This window comes from Notolabrus celidotus, chromosome 3 (assembly GCF_009762535.1).
Source record: "Notolabrus celidotus isolate fNotCel1 chromosome 3, fNotCel1.pri, whole genome shotgun sequence".
In the NCBI taxonomy this organism is placed as follows: Eukaryota; Metazoa; Chordata; class Actinopteri; order Labriformes; family Labridae; genus Notolabrus; species Notolabrus celidotus.
In genome coordinates, this window is record NC_048274.1 from 2,538,319 (window position 1) to 2,561,750 (window position 23,432).

The 23,432-nt window shown below is 41.0% G+C and overlaps 4 protein-coding genes across 4 annotated transcripts in view; all 4 read left to right on the forward strand.

Moving 5' to 3' along the window:
- The first annotated feature begins 797 nt into the window (after positions 1–797).
- On the forward strand, positions 798–1,264 carry LOC117810440 (guanylyl cyclase-activating protein 2-like). The gene is made up of 2 exons (XM_034680278.1): positions 798–998; positions 1,103–1,264. The coding sequence occupies exons 1-2, from the start codon at positions 798–800 to the stop codon at positions 1,262–1,264; spliced, it is 363 nt and encodes a 120-aa protein (XP_034536169.1).
- A 1,453-nt stretch (positions 1,265–2,717) lies between these two features.
- On the forward strand, positions 2,718–4,579 carry LOC117810678 (guanylyl cyclase-activating protein 2-like). The gene is made up of 3 exons (XM_034680602.1): positions 2,718–2,777; positions 3,309–3,420; positions 3,531–4,579. Exons 1-3 carry the CDS (start codon positions 2,763–2,765, stop codon positions 3,671–3,673), a joined length of 270 nt encoding a protein of 89 aa, XP_034536493.1. The 5' UTR covers positions 2,718–2,762; the 3' UTR covers positions 3,674–4,579.
- Positions 4,580–6,595: 2,016 nt separating this feature from the next.
- si:ch211-210p4.6 (malignant fibrous histiocytoma-amplified sequence 1 homolog) lies at positions 6,596–18,176 on the forward strand. The gene is made up of 9 exons (XM_034679571.1): positions 6,596–6,659; positions 9,924–10,788; positions 11,963–12,260; positions 12,364–12,550; positions 12,636–12,829; positions 15,043–15,542; positions 15,649–15,806; positions 15,890–16,064; positions 16,476–18,176. The coding sequence occupies exons 1-9, from the start codon at positions 6,644–6,646 to the stop codon at positions 16,567–16,569; spliced, it is 2,487 nt and encodes an 828-aa protein (XP_034535462.1). The 5' UTR covers positions 6,596–6,643; the 3' UTR covers positions 16,570–18,176.
- Positions 18,177–19,427: 1,251 nt separating this feature from the next.
- mapk8ip1b (mitogen-activated protein kinase 8 interacting protein 1b) overlaps positions 19,428–23,432 on the forward strand; it is a 76,283-nt gene continuing 72,278 nt past the window's right edge. The window contains exon 1 of the mRNA XM_034679037.1: positions 19,428–19,592. Coding sequence (XP_034534928.1) covers positions 19,516–19,592 — 77 coding nt within the window. The 5' untranslated portion in view covers positions 19,428–19,515. The remainder of the gene's footprint in view (positions 19,593–23,432) is intronic.

Sequence of the window (23,432 nt, forward strand, 5' to 3'; positions counted from 1 at the left end):
GCACAAGATGATGAGTAAACAGACATGCCATTTATTTCTTAGAACGCTCTGCAGGCCATGCTTTTAATTGTCCATCATATGCAAAATGATGCAGAGGTTATCGTCACTTGATCTAAAAGACTCTGCAAATGCTACCTGACGGTTTAAAGGGGGATGGATGCAAGATCTTGGAGGGCAGGTCTTTAGCTTAAGATGTTGGACTGAGAAAATGATCATAGAAATCATGTTAAAAAATTGAGAATTGGATGCCTAGATGCATAAATGGAGTCAAATTATGAATGAGCAGAGTAAAGGTGGGAGTAGATGAGCTCAACAAGGAAAACTTAACAGATTCGCTCTTTTGTTTGTTTAACAAAACCACTGGTGACCTTTGAGCCCTGCAAGCTATGTCACTGTGTCTATAACATCATAGGAAGATGAGCTTAAATCACTAATATGAGGTGTCATTTCAGTAAGCCATGGTGTGGAGTGCACTAGTGACCCTGGGTCTATGAAGGTCCAGGTAGGATAAGGCATGTGGATTACTGCTTTAAAGGCAGCTTGCCAAAGACTTTGTCTAAAAATAAGCTTACTGTTAGAGGTCAAGCATCACATGAATCATTATTGCACTCCCCTCTCAGCTCTCGACCCCTGAGCTGCTGAAGAGACCTCTCCCAGCGGCAATGAAGAGACGTCTAAACCGAATGAATGGATGTTTCTCTTGAAGATACGACCGTGGTGATGCGTATGTTTTTAGTCATTTCTCTTAAAAGAGGAGTTTTTCAGTTCTTGTTGGAGCGGTAGTGTTTGGATTAAGCATGGGTCAGAACCAGCAAGCACAATCACAGGAAGTAGAGCTGGAGTTGATGAGCATCCAGGACCTGTACAAGTCTTTCATCATGGAGTGCCCCAGTGGTTCTTTGTACCTGCATGAGTTCAAGAGGATGTTTGGAGTGCAGACGGGCACACCTGAATCAGAGTACATGGACAACATCTTCAGAGCGTTTGACATGAACAACGTGAGTACAAGTCTTCAAATGAGAGTTCAGACCACACATCTCTATCAAAGCACTCTTTGTGTTTGGGTCGTGTTTGTAATGATTTCCTGTTTCCCTGGTTTCAGGATAACACAATGGATTTCATAGAGTATGTGGCCGCACTTAATCTGGTTCTGCGGGGGAGACTTGAAGACAAGCTGCGGTGGTCATTCAAGGTGTTTGACAATGATGATAACGGACGCCTCGACAGGAGTGAACTACGGAAAATTGTAAAGGTAAAAAAATGATGGTTTTATGAGTTGCTTTGAGTGACAGTCTCCCTGCATTCATCAGAGGAAAATTAGTATAAAAACTGCTTATAAAAGTTGATGTCTTGTGCATAGTAAAAGGAGGATTTGATCTTTTATGTGGAAAGACTCCCAGTCATCATTATCATGGTATTCTTTTGACTTCAACAAAGTCCAGTTGCTTTTTTAAATAGTTACAGTGTGGATGTTTTTTCAAGATTCAAGATTCAAAGGTTTTTATGGTCAATTTCACCGTACATGCGAGGACATACAGGAAAACCGAGATGCTGTTTCTCTCTTCAAACTCTTAGATAGCAACATTTAAATATAAAATGACAATAAAATACAGTAAGAAACAGCCTATGTACACAGTGCAGGTAGTGCAGTGTTGTGACAACTTAAAATGGACATATGTAAATGAATGATAGTGCAAATGATATTTTGACATTGAGCCTTGCACCTATTTTGAATACAACTGGAATAGTTCATGTTAACATGCAGTGGTGTGTCCAGAGGGGTTGCCAAGGGTGGCACTGGCACCCCTTGAAATCCAATTGGCCACCCCAAAATCCTAAACTATGATTGGCTTTTTGCCTTGTCAGAGGTGGGGTTTCTGTTACAATCTATAATTTGGGATGAGTTAAAAGGCTGACAGTAGATGTCTTTATCAGTGCCCTCAAATGTGACTTTGAAAAAACGTCTTTTGTAAGTCCTTAAAGAATTAAGCTTAGAAGATGTATGCCACTTTGTCATGTTTTTTTTTTAAGTCAAAAGGAATATAACAACTGTTTAATACTTTAATGAAAGTAGGTTGTGAAGACATAAATTATTTGTAAATGCACTGGCCACCCCTGCCTATGTGAGAGCCTCAGTTGGGCCACCCAGGTTAAAAAGTTCTGGACACGCCCCTGTTTACATGGAGTTATTAATGGTAAACAATGGTTGAACAAATGTCATGAAACTGTTGCATGCATCCTTAAGAGCAAACTAACACTAACTTTTAAGGATGCATGGATTACTAGAGAAGCTTTGGGCCTTGCACCTATTTTGAATACAACTGGAATAGTTCATGTTAACATGCAGTGGCATGTCCAGAGGGGTTGCCAAGGGTGGCACTGGCACCCCTTGAAATCCAATTGGCCACCCCAAAATCCTAAACTATGATTGGCTGTTTGCCTTGTCAGAGGTGGGGTCTCTGTTACAATCTGTAATTTGGGATGAGTTAAAAGGCTGACAGTAGATTTCTTTATTAGTGCCCTCAAATGTGACTTTGAAAAAACATCTTTTGTAAGTCCTTAAAGAATTAAGCTTAGAAGATGTATGCAACTTTGTCGTGTTTTTTTTTTAAGTCAAAAGGAATTTAACAACTGTTTAATACTTTAGTGGAAGTAGGCTGTGAAGACATAAATTATTTGTAAATACACTGGCCACCCCTGCCTATGTGAGAGCCTCAGTTGGGCCACCCAGGTCAAAAAGTTCTGGACACACCCCTGTTTACATGGAGTTATTAATGGTAAACAATGGACACATGTTGAACAAATGTCATGAAACTGTTGCATGCATCCTTAAGAGCAAACTAACACTAACTTTTAAGGATGCATGGATTACTAGAGCAGCTTCGGTCCAAATCAAACTCACACACTGACATGAAGTCTGCAGCTTTGTGAAGCTGTAAGCACAGTGGTGTTTTGAGCTAACAGGTTATGCAAGCAAACATGACATCCCATTCATCTGGGCTGAGTCACTCAACTGAGCCTACAAACAGTTGCAGATCATACTGAACACAGCAGAGCTGAGGATGATAAAAATGGAGTTAGTTTCTTATCAAATGATGGCACTGGTTCAAATGTGCTGTGATTGCTAAAGTTATTGTGACAGATCATCTGAAGACCATTAAAGTCTGGACAAATATCAGTAATCTGTTCATTTATTGGTGATACTGTTTCTAGAACAACCAGACTGATGTCACCACCCCCTGATCAACATCACAAGCATGGCTAAAAACTATCCAATGAATGAAATCAACAATCCACTTGTCTTTCAGATAATCTACAAGATAAAGAAGGGGTCCGTGCCCGATGAATCAGGGGCGGTGATCCTCACTTCCGAGCAGGTGTGCCAGCGCATCTTTCAAGAGGTGGATGTGAACAACGATGGTATGTTGACTGCACACTCAAAAAATAAACCAAACCCTCCAAAGAATCAGGTTCTCCTGATGTGAATCTGCACGAATACTTCATCCAAAGCTGCTCTGTTTGTGCTGCAGGTCAGATCACCCTGGAGGAGTTTGTGGAGGGGGCTCAGAGGAGTGCGTGGCTGCAGGGCTTCCTAAAACTTGATATCAATCCCAATGGATATGTCCAGAAGTACATGTGTGACCGGAAGCTGGAAGCTGGCAAGGACTCATGAAGGGGGTCGATTTATTCAGACAAGCCAAGTGGAAAGGAACCTGCTGGTGAACTGTGAGCCCACAGTGTGTGAGAAGACTCATCATGCCTTCACTGAGATGCCACTGTGCTGACTCTGTCGGTTCACCTTCCAATGGTCATGATGATCCTGCTCACTGGGAACGAATCAAGAGCTTGTCCAGATACAGGACATCTGTGGAGTTCAACCAACTTTGTGGCCTCACATTGCTTTGAAATAATTGTTCCATGTTTTTGTACATGATTTTAAATACATCCTCGAACTATAGCCATCAGCAGCAGACTGTGTGGCATTGCATTTTCCAAGAGCTACAAGAGATCAGTCTCATGTTTGATGTATTTGTCTCATTTGGAAACATATAGATTACATAACTAAGAAACAGAGGCTGCCTGTTTAAAGGGGTCTTAAAGCAACAGAGCAAAGCCCATCCAGGAAGTTCGTGACCGTGCAAGAGAAGAGACTTAAAAGGTCAAAGATGGATTTTCAAATTCACAACACTGGTATAAAGCCATGCCTTTAAAGGTTTGCAACACGCCAAGTTATTAACATTATCAGGTAACTTGGAAAACTCCTTAAAGTGGTGAAGTGGCCCTTTAAATTAAGGGCTAAGCAAATATCAATAAACATTAAGTGTCAGTACTGCTTCAGTAATGGTTAAGCCATGCAAAATATTCTTTAAAAAGTCAGCATGGTATTAAACTTTGCCTTTTTTGCACGACTGAGTGACACATTGAAACGATGACGATGACTCATCGGGTGATTTTTGTTCATGTTGATGTTTGACGGCAGCCATGATGTTTGCTGCGTCATTAATACAACATGTTAGATCATTTTAAGGTTTAATTCTGAATTGTTGATTGCATTCATTTATGACATATAATGTGTATAATGCCAATGATGACTGATATGATATACAGCATTAAAATATATACACTCGAGTCCTTTCACCTTCTTTATTGTTATGCAAAATGTGACAAAGATGTTATATTTGTAGAATCAGGAGAACATGTTGTTAATAGTGTAATATTTCAATAGACACAGATTTAATGTATCACATAAATGACTTCAAAGATGTTGCATTGGGGATCATTTTGCTGCTGGTCAGTCGGTAATGTTTTGTCACTTTGCATCTCACAGGTGAGGAATAATCCTCTCCTCAGCTCAAGAGAAAGATAATCCCACCCTGACAAGTATTTAAAATCACAGTTATAGCACGCACAAGCTTAAAGAAGATGACATAACATCATTGATAACCGATCATAAGGTTTGAAGAAAGTTTGAATGAATGTCTGTGCAGTTTGGTAAGAAGCTTTTGTATGCAGTACGACCACGTCTTAATTGAACCGTTTTGGTGTATCTGGACTTTCTCGTGCCACTTCCTGTCCTCCAGACATCACAGTTTCTCTTGGCAATCACCTGAAATACATTACCCATGGTAAACTATGTGAAATTTGCATCCTTTTGTATTCCATGATATAATATCAAATATTTCCTGATGCTGGCTGCATGACAGATCAACAAGGAGCATTTCTGCACTATTTTTTCCACTTTAAGCATGCCTCAAGCAAAATTGAATGGTTATCTTCAGCAGATTAAAGCACTGTAACAGGTTCAACCTAATGCAATTCACCAAAGTTGCATTTTAGTGTCAGGCCTGTAGATTTTTTTTTTGCAACATGCTGTCTGCCTGTGATTGATCATCTGAAATCAGTCCTCCTCAGCATGCTGATGTTTTCAAAGTCCAGAGCAACCAGAGTTTTAATCTTTGTGCAAAATCTTTAGAGGAATGCCTTTTACATTGGTAAAACTGGTGAATTGGTAAAAATTTCTACTCTTACATGTGCTCAAGTTCTTCCAGCTGTTCCACAAATGCTGTAATTTTAGCAAGAGAGACCACAATGCATTGGAGCTGCAGCTGTGGAGAATCAAGATGGTGTCCATCTTCAAATACCTGGGCCTGCATATCTCCAGGGCTGCACGGTGGTGCAGTGGGTAGCGCTGTTGCCTCACAGCTAGAAGGTTCCTGGTTCAAATCCCTGGCCGGGCGGGTGCCTTTCTGTGTGGAGTTTGCATGTTCTCCCCGTGCATGCGTGGGTTCTCTCCGGGTTCTCCGGCTTCCTCCCACAATCCAAAAACTTGCTCAGGTTGATTGATCACTCTAAATTGCCCCGTAGGTGTGAGTGTGTGCATGAATGGTTGTCTGTCTCTCTGTGTTAGCCCTGTGATAGGTTGGCGACCTGTCCAGGGTGTACCCTGCCTTTCGCCCGAAGCCAGCTGGGATAGGCTCCAGCCCCGCGTGACCCCTAACGGGATAAGCGGTCAAGATAATGGATGGATGCATATCTCCAGTGACCTCATGTTTGGTATGGGAACTGCTCTGTGGCAGACAGGAAGGTCGCTTATGTCAACAGGTGCAGAGGCAGGTTGTTAAACGTGTTATGATGGACCACACCCACCTGGCACATGATCTGTTCACCCTCCTCCCCTCAGACAGAAGGCTGCACAGCCTCAGAACAAGAGCAATAAGGCTACAGTGCAGCTTCTCCTCAGACGCTGTGAGAGTCAACCTGAGTCTGTTCTCTGCACTTAACTGTGACTGCAAATACTTCTGCACTTTTCTTGAAACATGCTGATTTTTAACTATGTTTTCTATGTATTTATTAAAGGCTGATCAACCCGAGTAACATTTTTAGTCCCTTCACGTTTTAACATGTTTCAATGACAATAAAGTGAACCTTGAACCTTGATGTAAAGATAAGACTTGGAACTCCAGCTCTTTAGAGAACTGTTTAATCTTTGATTTGGGAAGCAATAGGTTCTGTATTTCACTTCCTTAACTCTGTGTTGCTTCCTGGTGGCTTACGTCATTACCTAACCATCAGGCAGAACTCACTCTTCAACACACTTCCTGAAGAAGACACGCGAGAACAGATCTGCCCCACAGACAACAAAATGCTCCCCCTAAACGGTAAACAACCTAAGATTTATTTTCATTCTTGTTGTTGGCTGTCTGTTCATAGTAGGTAGTGTTGGCCTTTGTGTTTTTTTGGTGCAAGACAAAGCCTCAGAAAGACAGATCTCTTCAATAGGACATATTGCACAATATCATGTAGGACTCTTACTTCTGTTTAATCAATGAATAAAGCTTTATTTTTAGCATTAAAGTGATTGAAAACAAGAAAAAAGCAGAGAACAACAATAAAATATATGTAATAAAATAAGTTAAAGCATCAAAATAACTGTAGGAATATAAAGAGTTAAAATCAATACATAAAAAGGGGTAATGATAAACATTTGAAGATACGGCTGCTGACCTCAGGTCCATCAGAACTGTCTCCACTTTTGAAAAAAGACTGAAAACATATTTATTTTCTCAAGTGTATGAATGATATAATGACTGTTGTGACTGGATGCATGTGCAGCAACACTTGCTGTTTGTTTGAGTGCTGTGTCTGATGTATGTTTTGGGTGTATTATTTGTTTATTTTTTTTGGAAAAATGTTTTTATGTTTTTAATTCTCTATGTAAAGCACATCAAACTTACGTGTAATGAATTGTGCTTTATAAATAAAATTGCTATTGCTATTGCTGTAAAATATAGTCCCTAAAAAAATCAATAAAACTGACAAGACAAATAATACAAAACATATAGTTAAAAATAAACAAAATAATAAAACAACTTTAAAGGTGACATATCATGCAAAATGGACTTTTTAATGGTTCTCTACCTGAAATATGTGTCCCTGTCTACAAACCCCCCGAGAATGAAAAGAATCCATTCTGCCCCTGTTCTGATTTCTCCACCTTTCTGTAAATGTGTGTGAAACGAGCCGTTTCAGACTTCCGTGTTTTTGTTACGTCACAACAATATCCGGTCTGTCACAGAGTCAGAGCTCGGCGCTTGTTCAGCCCATAGACTGTTTAAAATACAACTCAACCCCTCCTCTGTTTTTCATTCCCTGCACACATGTGTGCTAACAAGGAGCTTAGGAGGGAGGCATGCTAGTTGTAGGCTGTCTTAATAAACACAAAGGTCGCTTTGACTCCCCACGTCTGCAGATTTGAAGATCCAGTGGATGATTTGTATTTATCATGGATAAGTGCTAGCGCTAGTTAGCATAGCTACATAGCTACATGTTCATAGCTGTAGCTGTAGCTGTGTACCAAGACACACGTCAACATACTGACAAATAAAACAACAAGAAACACAGAATCTGTGACCAATCCTTCAGAAAGGTCCCACTGCCTTTCTGGCAGAGGTCGGTTTTACTCCTCACGTCTGCAGATTTGAAGATCTAGTGGATGATTTTGATTTGTCATGGAAAAGTGCTAGCTCTAATTAGCATAGCTACATAGCTACATGTTCATAGCTGTAGCTGTAGCTGTAGCTGTGTACCAAGACACACGTCGACATACTATCAAAATAAAACAACAAGAAACACTAAGTCTGTGACCAATCCTTCAGAAAGGTCCTCCTGCCTTTCTGGCAGAGCTCGGTTTTACTCCCCACGTCTGCAGATTTGAAGATCTAGTGGATGATTTTTATTTATCATGGAAAAGTGCTAGCGCTAGTTAGCATAGCCACATAGCTGCATGTTCGTAGCTGTGTACCAAGACACACGTCGACATACTGATAAATAAAACAACAAGAAACACTAAATCTGTGACCAATCCTTCAGAAAGGTCCTGCTGCAGGCGCCTCTCCGTCAGGATCAGATTCTGGATCAGATTCAGAGGGTTGAAGTAACACGGGTCTGTGAGCAGCCGTGTATATTCAGCCAACATGTAAACATTAGATCAACGTGCCGGAGAGCCGAGGGCACATCCACTTCCTGAGGGGGCGTGGTCAGAGAGAAAACAGAGTGTTCTGAGGAGGACTGAAGAAGAGGGTTTTTCAGGCAGACCAAAATCTGATTTCAAATGTTTTTTTGACCAATATATATTGATGAAAAAAGCGTGATATGTCACCTTTAAAATTAAACCTACATAAAAGCCAGACAATACTACTGTTGAGTTGTGTGAAGATGTTTTGTCATTGATAATTTAATTCAGAAATTATTTGTGTGAATTCAACGACTATCTTAAATATTTGTGTCTTAAAATCCTTCTCTAGTTGTCTGATTTTGACTTTGCCAACTCAGGAGATATTTCTCTACCAGCTACAGAGTCATTTATAAAGGTTCATAATAAACTTATTTGGGCTAAATCATCCTTAACACTGCTGGGTTTTAAAACTAATCCCAATTTGTTTTTACAGCAACACTATCATTTTTTTATGGGGTTTAATTTTTCAGTAGTATTTATTACGTAACAGACCTCAGGTTTAACTTCAATACATTTGTCCTGATTCTGAGTTCAACTCTGGGCCAGACCTCAGAGGGAACATAGTGTTGATAATTGAGGAAGCCATACTTCCAGTTGTGCGTCACCATGCAGTGTTACTTAACCCATGACATACAGAATGGTCATTGGAGTTTTTCTGATAGAGCATTGACTTTGGTTTACAGTTGGATTTTAGCTGTCAGTATAACCACAACAGTAAAATATGACGCCATGCTGCCCAATCACTGCTCTCCTGGTCCCCACGTAAACACCAGCTGTTGCCCTGTGTCAAGCATTGGCCAATTCTTATTCAGAATAAGAATTAGTCTTTCATGATGATAAGAGGAGAACAGTCTAACCTTTAAAAGTGACTCACTGTCCAGTTAGTTTAATGCAGGTGGATTCAGGAGATTCTGCACAACCAGCTGCGTCGTATATTTCCTTGCAAAAATTGTGCTGAAACCGGCCCATGTTATATAAAACTGCATTTGGTCTGACCTGAATAAGACTGCATGGAAATCTGACTTGCAGACACATCAGCCAGAGCATAAAAGGGCACAAGCTGGGTCACAGGTTAGCTTACATTCCTTTGAATTAACTAGATTGTTATCCACTTAGTGACAAAGAGTGCACCTCACTAAGGTTCCAGCATGGGTGTTTTGACGAAGGAACAAACATATCCGGGTTTCTAGGAATCATGATTAGTGTGCAGAGGTTATTTAAAAAGAACAGTGCTTTGTTCCAAGAACAAGGTTTACAGAGGTATCCGGACAGCTTTGCTTTGGAAACAATCAGATGCAATAAACCTGAAGGACTTATGCAGAATTAACTGTTTAAACTCTGTGAACCTGTGTTTTGACACAGTGCCCATATCTTAAACATACTGTAAACCTTCTTGTTTCTGACACAGAGAGCAGCTGGGAGGTGTTTGACGTGTCAGGACAGAAACGAAAGTCCCTTCCTCAGGATGTTCCACTACATGCCAGATGTATGAATTTACAGAGAAACAAACTGAAACGGGTCACCGGCATCTCCAGATTCACCTTCCTCACTGAGATTAATCTCTCAAGGAACAAGATAATGGAGTTTCCTCAAGAAATGTGCAGCCTTCAGAAACTGGAGGGACTCTACTTGAACCAGAACAACATCAGAGTCATTCCAGAGGGAATCTTTCCACATCTCGTGAGGTTAAAGTTCCTCAAACTCAGCACCAATCGCTTGGCCAAGCTTCCTCCAGACATAAACAAGTACACCAGTATCATTTACCTGGACCTTTCCAGGAACTGCCTGCAGGACATCCAACCATTAGTGGGCCTCCCAAAATTAAAGGAGCTTTTGGTGGAGAAGAACCAACTGACGGAGCTCCCGTCTCAGCTCTTCAAGAACAGAACCTGTGAGCTGACCGTGTGCAAAGCCATGGGGAACCCTCTGAGGTGCCCGCCAGAGGAGGTCTGCGCCGGAGGAGTCATAGACATTCAAAACTACTTCCAACAAATGGAGGAAAACCCTAACTCACGCAGCGCCTGGACAGTGAAGACCATGTTCCTGGGCTGCTCCATGGCAGGGAAGTCTACGCTCTGCCGCAGCCTGAAAACAGGCAAGCCAGCGGCCGTGGCAGTGGGAGACCGGACTGAGGGGATAGAAATCAGTCAACTCTACGCTGAGGGGATCCGGTTCCTTTTCTGGGATTTTGCAGGGCAGGAAGAGTACTACCTGACACACCATGTCTTCATCACACCAAGAGCCCTTGTCATCCTTACTGTTGATTTATCCAGGTGAGTGACGTGAATGCTCTTGACCCTTTGATGCTGGGATAGATAAAATGCCAAGATATGTTGAGCTAGTATTGCAGACTCAGTCCAGCTAGTCCACCTCTTTGGTCCAGACCATAAAATCCTGAACAATCATTGAGATTGCTCTGATACTTTTGTGACATCTTGATCTTCTGATAATGAATCTTATTGGCTTTGGTGATTCTTGATCAGAGCCATGTTGTTATTTGTGGTATAAGTGAATATACAACTGTTCAATGGATTGCCATAAATGTTGGTACAAAGGTTTGTGTCAACCTGAGGAGGAATTATCACTTTTACCTCAGCCAGCACCAACATGTAGCCAACATGGGAACCTTGTTTACTGTTGAAATACGATGGGCCCAAACACCAACTTGTTTTAAGCCCCCTCTGTACCCATGCCCAAATAAAGTCCAGATATAAGACCCAGTTGGTTGTGTTGGCTGGATTCTAGCAGATTCTTAGAGCCCTATCCGAGCACAAAGCATCTTGGCGTCATTGTTATTATCTACCTGAAAAAGCAAGTGAACTTGAGTCCATGCCAGTCATTTCTTGGTCTTTAAATGAGGGGACACCAAGCACAAAAGTGGCATATTGCTAACTGAGGAAGCAGGAAGCGTCTGGGCCTTTGACCCTGGTCTTAAGTCCTAAGTCAGTGACACAACACATTCCTAATATTTGAGGTTGTGTCAGTGAGACAGTAAAATGAGTAATAGAGTATGTATTTTTGCTGATATGGTGAAATGGAGTTGTTTTTGTGACCAAGCTGCAACCTCCTGTCTGAGAAATTAAGCCAATGCAGAAGTGCTAAAAACTGCGGTTCCTGTAGTGTCCACTCGAGGCTGGATGCAAAAGCCACAGAAGCCACATACACACCCATTCACAAAAGCACAACTTTACAGCAAAAGTAAACAAGTCTACAGCCTGGTTTGGATGAGTCTACATTTCCAATATTGCAACGCCATCAATAGGCTTAAAAACTCTGCTTCAGAGACCAGTGGGTGACGTCACTGTGATACGTCCATGCTTTACACAGTCTTTGATTGGTACAGAGGGCTTGAAGATGCAAGTGTTTTTTCCTCATCTCCTTGTTTATTGATTTACTGTTCAGTGATTTGGACTTTCCACAGATTTACTCCCTTTAATTTCTCATCAGCTACAGCATCATAGACCCACAATCTTTCAAAGACAAACTTTGGTTCTGGATAAACAACATACAGCTGCGTGTGCCGGACTCAGTGGTCCTGTTGGTGGGAACACACTGTGACCAGTGCAAAGACCAGGAGGAGGTGATGGAGAAGAAGAACGACATCGAGGGGAAGGTCAAAACCATGTTGGCAAACAGGAAGGCGGTTCTAAAACAACAGAAGAGAAATCTGGAAGACAACATAAACCCCTCTCTCTTTGTAGACCAGCTTGATGAGCTGGATTGCCTTTTGGAATACAATCTGAAGGTAGTGTCTTGTTTTGAGATGTTTTGCATTCTTCAAAAGTTCTACATTTAGTTTTCTGATGCAATGCAGTCTTTTTTATACCTGCTCTTAACCTCATCCTAAGGTTCTGGATCTCATACCCATTGACGGCACAAAGATGGAGGATATCGGGAAGCTGAAAAGTCACATTCTGACATGCATTCAGTCGGAGAGTGTGTTTCTGTGTTCTGGGAGCATCTTACCAAAAAGCTACGAAGCAGTGGAGCAGGCCATTCATACACTTGTTTCTCTGCGGGATATTCCACGACATGGTAGGCCAGTTTTTGACTAAGAGGACCAGGTACCATCTTTCAAGGTGAATATAAATCTTACATTGTTTTCTATTTTTCATTCAAGGTATTATTCAACTGGACGAACTGAGTGATTTAATTCTGAACCATGTTCAGCTGAGCAGAGAGAGTCTCCTCTCCACCCTGCGGTTCCTCCTGAGATATCTGCATCGGATTGGAGTGATTGTTTGGTATGAAGACATCAGCGTGCTCAGTGACAGAGTGTTTATCCAGCCTTCATTCCTCATCTCCATGTTCAAGGTCAGCATTTTTTATTACCAATCTAATAACTGATCAACTCCATATTTGGGCGGCAGTAGCTCAGTCCATAGGGACCTGGCTTGGGAACCGAAGGGTCGCCGGTTCGAGTCCCAGTATGGATGAAGTTTGGCAAGTGGACTGGTGACTAGAGAGGTGCTGGTTCACTTGCCTGGGCACTGCTGAGGTGCCCTTAAGCAAGGCACGGAACCCCCAACTGCTTGGGCTGCGCTGGTTGATGGCAGCATCCTCACTCTGACATCTCTCCCTAAGCATGTTCACTGTATGTGTGTGCATGATTGTATGTATATACCAAAAAACTGTGTGTAACGTCCAAAAAATAGCATGAGTGAAAAAAATGAATTTCCCCCATGGGGATTAATAAATTACCTTTCTTTCTATTTTTATTATACACTCAAAGCTACTCTAAAATATGAACCAGGGCACAGATTAATGAGCGTCTATGGTCCTTCAAAGTTTGTTTTTTGCTGCAGATAATAAGAATTGATGACACTTTTAACTGAATCAGTGGACCCAACAATTTATCCTTGAGCTGATCTGAGCACCAACAAAACAAAACAAAAATCACTGCATGTGAAATATGTTATTTTTATTCATTATGTCATCGTCCAAATTCACCTTTTCTTGTTCAATGTATCACTTCACTGTCTTAAATACAATCCACACCCTATGTGGATCCACCAATGTGATCTGAAACCATGACTTGGAGTAAGGAGAATGCTTCAAAGTGCTTTGAAATCAGATTTTTTTAAGGATAACACTGTCACCTGCAGGAGTGCCTGTACAAAGTGTCCTAACAGTGTCAATATGGTGTGCAATAATTCCAAGATTCTTTAACATCCGGTGATTCCTGGTTAAAGTGACAGCATTTGGTGGTTCCAGTTTGGCTGCTGTCCTTTATTTCATACAGATCCTGTATGTGTGAAACAGTTGTCCCCCGAGCTGAATCTCATGCCAACCTGAGGACGTCTTTCCGACCTGAGTCATCTAAAGCAGGGGTTCCCAAACTTTTCAGCCCGTGACCCCCAAAATATAAATGCCAAAGACTTGCGACCCCCACTGTCCCCCAAAGTGATTTAATGTGGCTTCATTGAGATGGTCTGCAGAAAACTAGCCTACCTGTTTCAGCATGTGACTGTGTTTCCTGTGCTGTTATGAATTAACCTGCTGCTACTGATGTTCTTGATAATTAACTGTTCACTAACCCTAAACTTAGGAGTCATCTGGAAAGAGAAAAGGCAGAAAACTCATTACATTTTCTATTTTCAACGTTTTATTTCAAGTTTAGCGACTATTTCTGGTGCTGTTTGTTTACTATAATGGGTAAAATGCACTAATTTTAGATAACTTTGTCATTAAATTTTTTTTATTGCATTTTTTCTGTATTCCTCAGTTCACCACAAGTTAACAAATTATATATATAAAAAATACAACAAAAATAATAATGATAATAATAATAAACAGTACAAACAAAAAGGAAGATAAACATAAGAAAATAAGTTAAATAAACAGAAACAAATAACACATTTTTTTAATAACTTGAAAACAAAACATACCGGAAGACATCTCACGACCCCCATTTGTGTCTCGCGTCCCACCAGGGGGTTCCGACCCACACTTTGGGAACCCCTGATCTAAAGTGTTGACTGGCATGCAGTCAGTTGCAAGCAAACGCTGTAGTTAGCTTCTCTGAATTAGTTTCCTCCACAGGTTTGTGGCGCTTGTGCTCTAAAATTTTGCTTTGCTGGCTTTTGTGATGTCACATTTTTAGTCTGTACATTGGGAGTAAAACTGGAGTTAGCTTCCATGTATGTTCCACAAACTCAGCCAATAAATCTGTTTCTAGTTCTGATTGTGAAACAGCTTTTTGAATTTGGCTATCCTTTCATCTGTGGTGTTTACATCTGTGCTTAAATTCACTACCACTCAGATTCTAGTGCCTCTACTTTTCTTATTCTGATTCAAACCATTAGACTTTTTTTCAGGTGGGAAGCCTGTTAGTGATTCGTTGTTATAATAGCTGATGTCAGAGCACATCATAGAGGAAGTGAATATCTGTCTGCAGCCCTCCACAAGGCCCACAGAGGTGCAAAGCCAAGGAGCACAGTGTTACTCTTTTATTGCTTTAGTCTGTTTTTCTTTTAAATAATGCATACATTACATTTTAAATACTCTCTACTCTGTTTTTACTCCAGACCATTGTGAGACATGACCTGGTGGAGCAGTTGGAGGGGGTTTCCAGAGACCTCCTCATGCAGGAAGGGGCTCTGGTGAAACAGAAGTTCACCTGGGTGGATGACTTGAGGTGCAGAGGAACCCTGCACAACGCAGCTCTACGGATCCTGGTCCGCAGAGGGATCGAGAAACTGGTCATGAATGAGGACGACTTGGTTGTTGAGGTGGTGGGCAGCAAAAGAGAGGAAGGCATTCTACTGACCCTGCTGCAACATTTTGAGGTCTGCCTCCCGACTCTCATTGGAGGGGACCTAAACCCACAAGCACCAGAGTTCATTCCTGGTGAGAAACAGTGGAAGTCAGTGAAGGAGGCCAAGAGAGATCCAGATGGAGCCTGTCTCTTCCCCATCTACCTGAAGGATGACTTCATAGTGTGCCAAAAGTGGGGTGAGAACAGGCAGGACGACCTCAGTGTTCACGTGTACTTCCTCCCGGAGATTCCTCATGGCTTCTTCCACAGGTAGTAACATGTTTCATCGCTTTGCATTCTCTTAATCATACAAACACAATTCCAAATAAGTAGAGACACTATAAAATCATCTGTATCTCCTGTGTGTAACCATCAGATTGATCGTCAAGACCTGTTCCCTCTACCCCACTCACTGGGTGGGGAGGGAGCAGTTCCTCCTCTGCTGTGGACACCTTCTGTGTCTGGTGAGACAGCAGGATAAAGATGAAGACCCGTTCATAGAGATACGCTGCAGGAGACCTGAGAAAGACAAGGGTAAATATCTACAGCTGCTGCGTCATTAATGAGGCTGAAGGTCTTGAACGTCTCAGGTACAAACTGCTGTTTTCTCTCCTCAGGGTTCAGGCCGTTATGGAACCTGATCCTGGCGGTGATGTCCAAGCTGTTTGTGCTCTCCAGACAGTGGCCTGGCCTGACTCAGCAGGTTCACACTCCCTGTCCAGAGAGAGGCTGTCCACACTACTTCCCCTGGAGGGATTGGCAGGAGCTCAACAACACTGACTTCTACAACCTGTAAGTGATTCATCGGTTAAGTAAGAGTCCCAGAAGAAGAACTAACCCCTTTCTAGTCCCTGTTCGCTGGCTTTCAACAAGCTTTAGGATTGATTTAAGCCTTAAATGTCCTGACTGACCTCTTAGACCTTACACATCCATGGGTACCTTAGATCTTCATGGACCTCCTGGCAGTCCTGTGCTCAGATATAAAGCTTGGAGGAGATGTTTTGTGGTCAAGGCCCCTGAACACTCCTTAACCAAGTCTGCCTCCTCTGTCAGCTCCTTCTAGTCTCACCTCAAAATAGATCTTATATTTAATTTATCTTTGCTGTGTCTACTACGAAATCTCTGTTTCCCAAAGATTTAAATCAAATAAATGATGATGAAGCACAACATGCCTTTTTAATACTTTGTTTTTGTCTTCTTTAGGGTGAAAGAGGAGAAACTGGTTTGCAAAGGAGGACACACACGACGGACAGAGCTGATATTTCCTAAAGATAAAGAAACGCCTCCCCTCGATTAATGTAAAGTTTCGACAATCAAACATACACAACATCCTGAAGGTTCACTTTCCCACTTTTATAAACAACATGGCACCAAAAATCCAACCTGACATATCCCCTTTTCTTCTCATGTTCCCTTCAAGCACTGAAAAATCCTCCCAACTCTTATGACTGGCCTTGGAAAATAAAATGTTTTTGATAAAAGAAAAGAATGAAGGGTTTCTGGGATTGTTTAGCAGGTGTAGGCATCCCTGACTAGAAGTACAATGGACCTTATCTAAGATAAAAAAAATGCTACAATCCTGGAACCTCTCCTACTTGCTAAGACTAAGAGACAAAGTACCTGCCCTCACACTGTGGAGTATCCTGACCTCAGCCATCACAGATTTGCCCCTGAAGCTGTCTTCATATACAACTTTTTTAAACTTGGAAATGGCAACCATGCCATGCTCTTTGCATGACATCGAGGGTCTGATAAAGAAAGCCCTGTTATACAATTTATTAGATTGTCATTGGATGTTGTAAAAATATGTTTTAATTTTGTGTATTTTTATATTCAAACCTATATTTATACAGTTTGTCATGGCATCAGGCAGGCCACGTGCAGCAGGGTAGGTTTAAATACTGGCAAAATTTGACACATCACATATAAGATTAGAGTCTCCTCCTGCAAACACCTTTATGCCTTTAACCAGGTGCATGCCTGCAAAAAGCAACCTAAAAGCACTTCCTTGAATGGACTGAGGAGGGCAATACAGTGTAAGAGGCAGTGCTGCATTTGTAGCTGATGGATTCTATTTGGTTTTATTTAAAGTGTTTTAAATTTAACAGTAAAAATTAAATCCATGTGACGTCATTTGGATTTTTCTTTGATGGAATTTCTAAAGTTTGGGCATATGGAGGGAAAATGAGAAGAGACAGAGGTGGAGGGATGCAACAATAAAAAAGGAGGATGGGAGTACAATGAATGGATGGAAGAACAAAAAAGGGAAATGAAGAAAAGACTCTTTTTGTTGTATTCTCAAACTTTAAGTGACACTTCTCAGGTTCTTTCTGTATCCCTGAAAACACCTGGCTGTTTTCAGTGTGCAGTAGCTCCCTCTGCTGGTTTCTGTCTGACATTACAACTCAGTGCTTTCAGGGACACAAACACTCTCTGAGGGAAAACGTCTCAATGTAAGATGTTACTGCTTCATTCTCAATACCACAGAGGATTTTCTTCCTGGATTGTAAAATGACTGTGAGTACCAGACAGCTGGGATTACTCCTGATACATGCAGACCAGCAATCTTAGTTTCATGGCTGCGCTGATGTAATTCTTCTAATCAGCTGAATCTGAAAGCTGACTCTGAGTTCACTCATCTGGAGCTGTCCTGTATTTCTCAACTGAATTTTTCATCACAGCTCTCCTCACTCAGGGGAGTTCATGCTACCTTCATTGTCTCCTAGTAAATATGAAACTTTTGAGATGATGGTCATTCAAGCTGTGCTGAACAGACAAAAGACTAATAGGAGACGGGAAACACCCTGAAGACTGGTTTACATTACAGTGTTGCTTTTCCTGTTGACTGTGAAACAACCATATATTTAACATACTATGAATGAATGAATAAACATGTTTAAGATACATTTTCTACAGTTTGTTTTCTGCTATAAAGAAATATTTTGAAAATGAGAAATCTGAAGTCAGTTATTTTCATGAAAAAAAGACAACAACGGTACATTCAGGGACACTTGTCTTCTTTGTGTTTTTGGGTTTCTTTGTTTGTTAATGTAAATGTAAGTTTTTTTTTGAGACCTTATTCCTGTTGCCTAACATTTTATTTACCATCTTTGAAACAGTTGAAATCATTATGAAGAAATAATCAATGAAGTCACCAAGAGAGTTATTTTATTGTGGATAGTCACAATAAAAAAAATGTTGTCTGAAGTAATACCTGTTTTTAAAAAGGGATTGTTTCTGTTTTTCATCCATTATCTCGACCGCTTATCCCATTGGGGGTCACGGGGGGCTGGAGCCTATCCCGGCTGGCTTCGGGTGGAAGGTAGGGTACACCCTGGACAGGTTGCCAACCTATCACAGGGCTAACACAGAAAGACAGACAACCATTCACGCACACACTCACACCTACTGGTAATTTAGAGTGACCTGGTGAGCATGTTTTTGGACTGTGGGAGGAAGTCAGAGTACCTGGGGAGAGGATGCACAGGGAGAACATGCAAACTCCACACAAAGGCCTGCCTGACTGGGGATTTGAACCAAGAAACCTTCTAGCTGTAAGGCAACAGCGCTACCCACTGCACCACCGTGCAGCCCTCTGTTTTTCATAGTGATAATGATGATGATGATGATAATAATAATGATAGTAATAGTAGTAAAAATAAATAAATGAATGAATGAGTGAATAAATAAATAAAAAAAAAAAAAAAAAAAAAAAAAAAAATAATAATAATAATAATACAATAATAGAAAATAAATCGAATACTAATAATAATTATAATAATACATTAAACAATCAATAATAATAATAATAATAATAATAATAATAATAATAATAATAACTATTATTATTATTATTATTATTATTATTATTGATTGTTTAATTTTATTCTGCTTTTTTATAGTGGAAAATTTTAGATTTTTTTTTAAGCCTATAGCTGGCCTTTTAAACCTGAAGGCCTATTTACATCAAAGCAGTCCCTGTCCCTTTAAGTACAGGTAAACATGCTTCTTAATTCACAGCCCTTAAGCAATGTTTAGATTCTTTTAGCTTACAATGCACTCTTTGATTATCATACCCTAGAAATGTATTCAATATTTTTCATTTCCGCGCATCTCAGCTAAGTGTTCAGTTTTCCCACAGTCTTTGAACGCAGCACCGTATCGCAGCATCGGCGGACCTCTTCAGGTGTCTCTGCTGGGCGGCCGCGCGGCGGAGCCGATGGAGGAGGTGTAACAGGACGGCATGGCGGACCGAGACAAGAGGAAAACCAGCCCCCCAGCTGGACGGAACATCCAGGTGAAGTCCCCGGCCAGCTTCAGGTAAGAGCCCGGGCTGTGAGGAGCCTGTGGAGGGGTGTTTGAGCTGCAGACCCCTGGAGCGGTGAGGCTTCTCGGGGCGCTGATGCTGGCTCGCTCCCTGCCGCTGCAGCTGCGTTTGGCTCGGCTCGGCTTTGCGGGTTTAAGTCGCAGTGTGTTGTTGAGTGGCATGTTGTGTGTTTGGGCGTGTCTGTTCCCAGAGGGACCGAGGAGAGCTGAGTGTCGCCTGCATCCTCATGAGCCATTCATTTTTAATGTGGCATACTTTTTGGTAACCTGGTTTAACCACAGAGCTCTCATCACCAAGTGTGCAGCTGCTTCACGAGTTGCAGGCACGGTTAATGAGTTTATACTGGCAAAAAGCCGGCATCATCGTGGCCCTTTATTTCCACCCCTTACTTGAAGGCTCCTGAGGGACACTTTCATCCAATATCTCTGAAACAAATATGCAGTTTGGTTGTTGTTATATCCCCATAGATGCACCATGCACTACAGCAAGTGACTTAATCTGTTCATGGCACACATGAATTACCTTGAGAGGCTGTCTAAAGAACTCCTGTCTCCTGTGCAGAATTCAAAGTGGTTACAGCAACATTTTTAGAGCACTTGTCTGGTACTAATTTTGATTTTGGTGATTTTTTTTTAGTTTGTATTGAACAGTTGTTCTTCACTGAAACATTTTCAAGTATAATTATTATGTTTATAATACAGATACACTGTTTTCTTTATCATTTAAGTATAAGAACTAGTCAAACATCAACGATTCTTTGATAAGAATCATCTTTTGTCAGTTTCCATATATCAGAATCAGAATCAGCTTTATTGGCACAAGGAATTTGACTTAGGTAAACTGTGCTCTCTTTGTACAAGGCATAAGAATAAGACATACAAATAAATATAATAACAATAACATCAGCTATAAATACAAAAGAACAACAAATAGGCTTGACTAATATGTACAGGCTAAAATAATATATTAAAAGTGCAGTGGTGAGTAGCAGAGGTAGTTTTTACATTAAAAATAAATAGTAGTTAAATAATACAAAAAATAGAAATATGGAATTCTGCTTGGAGAATTGTTGCACATGGTATCAATTTTCAATTCAATTCAATTTGCTTTATTGGCATAAACAAAGACATGTTGTTGGCAAAGCACATACGATTCATACACATACATTACATATATATTCATTACATATTATATATGCATTAATGAACAATGGTGTCATCCATACAGCATATCTCAATGTTCTCATAAAACCTTCACCTAAAATCAGATATTATAGGATGGTGTGTCCCTCAGGCTGTGACAGGCAGACACATATTTAGCAGCCAGAGGAGCTGCTGACCCTTCCCCCAGGAGAACTGACAGTTTCTCTTCTGGGGTTAATGTTGGGAAGTTTGTTACTATTGTAGTAATTTCCTTGTAGTGGGAATCTCTTAGTAAAGAGAACTTGCTACAGTGGAGAGGGAAGTGCATCTCTGTCTCTATGTCCCCTGTGGAGCAGTGAGCACATAGACGCTCCTCTCTGGGCAGCCATGTCTTCCTGTGTCTCCCTGTCTCTATAGTACGTCTTTGTTTTGTATCTCTGACACTGTACAGATATTCAGATCATTTATAATCACGGTTTAGGGTCAAATAACAATTCATTCTACTTTGGGTCTTTGTTTGGTCTCTCCAGTGTTCTAAATACAGATCTTTGAAGTGCTTTATGAGTTATCTCTCTTATTTTTGGTCTCTGGAGTGATGTGCAAACTTAAAAAGCCATCTGAAGATTTGCTTTGAACTTTAAAGGCATTGTACGGTTAAAATAACATAATAATGAAGTGCATGTAGGCATGACTGAAAGCGTGGTTAGTAATGAAAGTGTTACAGAGCAGCAGCTTACCCAAAGACCATCAGAGCTAATCAACCTGCTCAACATGCTGCTGAGCAGTGAGAGGGATTAACTGCATGCTGTATGCTGCCGTATCCTCCACACACACGTATACATACCTGCAGAGCCCTACAGCAATGCATGGGGAGAAGATGTGTCTTTTCACTGGTGTTAGTGGACAGAGGCTTGTGATCAATATCCCCCAGTGAGACCGTGACACACATATGCACAGGCACAATAATACACAGACAGACACACCCACCCTCAGGCTTAGTGTGTCCCTGTCTCATTAGCTGAGCCGCAGGCAGGCAGATCCACAACAATCTTTCAACACAGAGGCTTCAATGTCGCTTCGGCAGTGCTTGATTCATCTGTGGAATAAATATAAAAAATAAGATGAATGAGAGTCTCAAAGTTACAAACAAAAATCAAAGCACAGAAGGAAAAACAAGCAATGGATTTAGCATGTGTGAGCAAAATGAAACCTGGGTTGTTAATCGCCAAAACGCAGAAACACAACCCATCTGCAGATGATGCAAATCAAAGATAAGATGCGTCACGCTATCTGCTTAAACACTTAAGTATGTCACACATTAAAAAAACAACAACATATTTTCCAGCCTTCAAAACAACATTCATCAGAAAACATTAACACAAATCTGTGATTAAATCTCTCCAGCAGACTGGACTGATAATTCAGAGCGGTAGTTGGAGAAAGGAGGCCAGATAATCCACAATCTTGGTATTGGCCTAGTCCCAGAGCAGCCATATGTTGGCATGTTTGCCTCCGTCACCCCCCCCTGCCTCCACACACTGTGGTCCAATCCTCCATCTTTCCCTGCTAGAGAACAGACTGTGGATGTGCTGCTCTCTGCACGGCTCTGTGTGTGAAGATATTTACTGTCCGACACACTGGAGGTTTCTTAAAGCCTGTGATCCATTTTGAGGTCCTCTAACATTTTAATGGCTTGTCAGGAGAGAGTAAATGTTTAAATTTGAGTGATGCATGTGTCTGTAAAGAAGGCACATTTCAGTTTTTTGTATGAGTTACATATCTGTAGTAATTTTACTAGCAGCATTGGATGCCGGTCAGCTCGGCCCCCTCAAAGAGAAACAGCCTGGAGTAACAACATGCAACCTAGGCCACAGTTTTCTGCAGATGGGGCTGAGTCTGCCATGTGATTTGGCCAATTTTGCTCTCAGTCTTGGCAAACAGTTGTTACTTTAAGAGTCCAGCAGTTATAGAGTAACGTCATTATTAATTTGCTAAATGATTTTCTACATGTCCATTGGGAAATATCTGTCTCTTCTGGTATGGAAAGCAGTTTAAGCATTTATTCCACACCCTTGATATCAAGCACCAGTTTCCTGCACTAGTTAAATCTTTTATAGCTCTAGTTAACTACACTGAGAAAAAAAATACAAACACTTTTGTTTTTGCTTCCATTTTTCATGAGCTGAACTCAAAGATCTAAGACTTTGTCTATGTTCACTAAAGGCCCTATTTCTCTCAAATATTGTTCACAAATGTGTCTAAATCTGTGTTAGTGAGCACTTCTCCTTTGCCCAGATAATCCATCTACCTCACAGGTGTGGCAGATCAAGATGCTGATTGGACAGCATGATTATTGCACAGGTGGGCCTTATAAAAGAAACACCTGTGCCTCAAACATTCTTCACCTAGTGTGACTGGTGCACATTTCAGTCATTACTATTAAACTAGTAAACTTTTTACTTCTGGGTTTAGTAGTTATAGTACTAGTTGACATGTTTTTGCATTCTACTAGATAACTAGTAAGGGTTACAGACTAGCTAAAGATTGAACTAGTGCAGGAGACTGGTGCTTTATATCAAGGATATGGAATAAATGCTCAAACGGCTCTCCATAGGGCACAGTATGGAAATATTGTTGTTGCAAAAGTATTTGTAACTGTGTATTATGATCCACAACTGCATACACAGATTC

Excerpts from the sequence above, each read along its gene's own strand:
- LOC117810440 (XM_034680278.1), top strand. The coding sequence starts at position 798 with ATGGGTCAGAACCAGCAAGCACAATCACAGGAAGTAGAGCTGGAGTTG. Across the intron at positions 999-1,102 it reads GAGCGTTTGACATGAACAAC|GATAACACAATGGATTTCAT; the intron begins GTGAGTACAAGT and ends CCCTGGTTTCAG.
- LOC117810678 (XM_034680602.1), top strand. Across the intron at positions 3,421-3,530 it reads GGTGGATGTGAACAACGATG|GTCAGATCACCCTGGAGGAG; the intron begins GTATGTTGACTG and ends TTTGTGCTGCAG.
- si:ch211-210p4.6 (XM_034679571.1), top strand. Across the intron at positions 12,551-12,635 it reads GCGGGATATTCCACGACATG|GTATTATTCAACTGGACGAA; the intron begins GTAGGCCAGTTT and ends TTTTCATTCAAG. Across the intron at positions 12,830-15,042 it reads TCCTCATCTCCATGTTCAAG|ACCATTGTGAGACATGACCT; the intron begins GTCAGCATTTTT and ends TTTTTACTCCAG.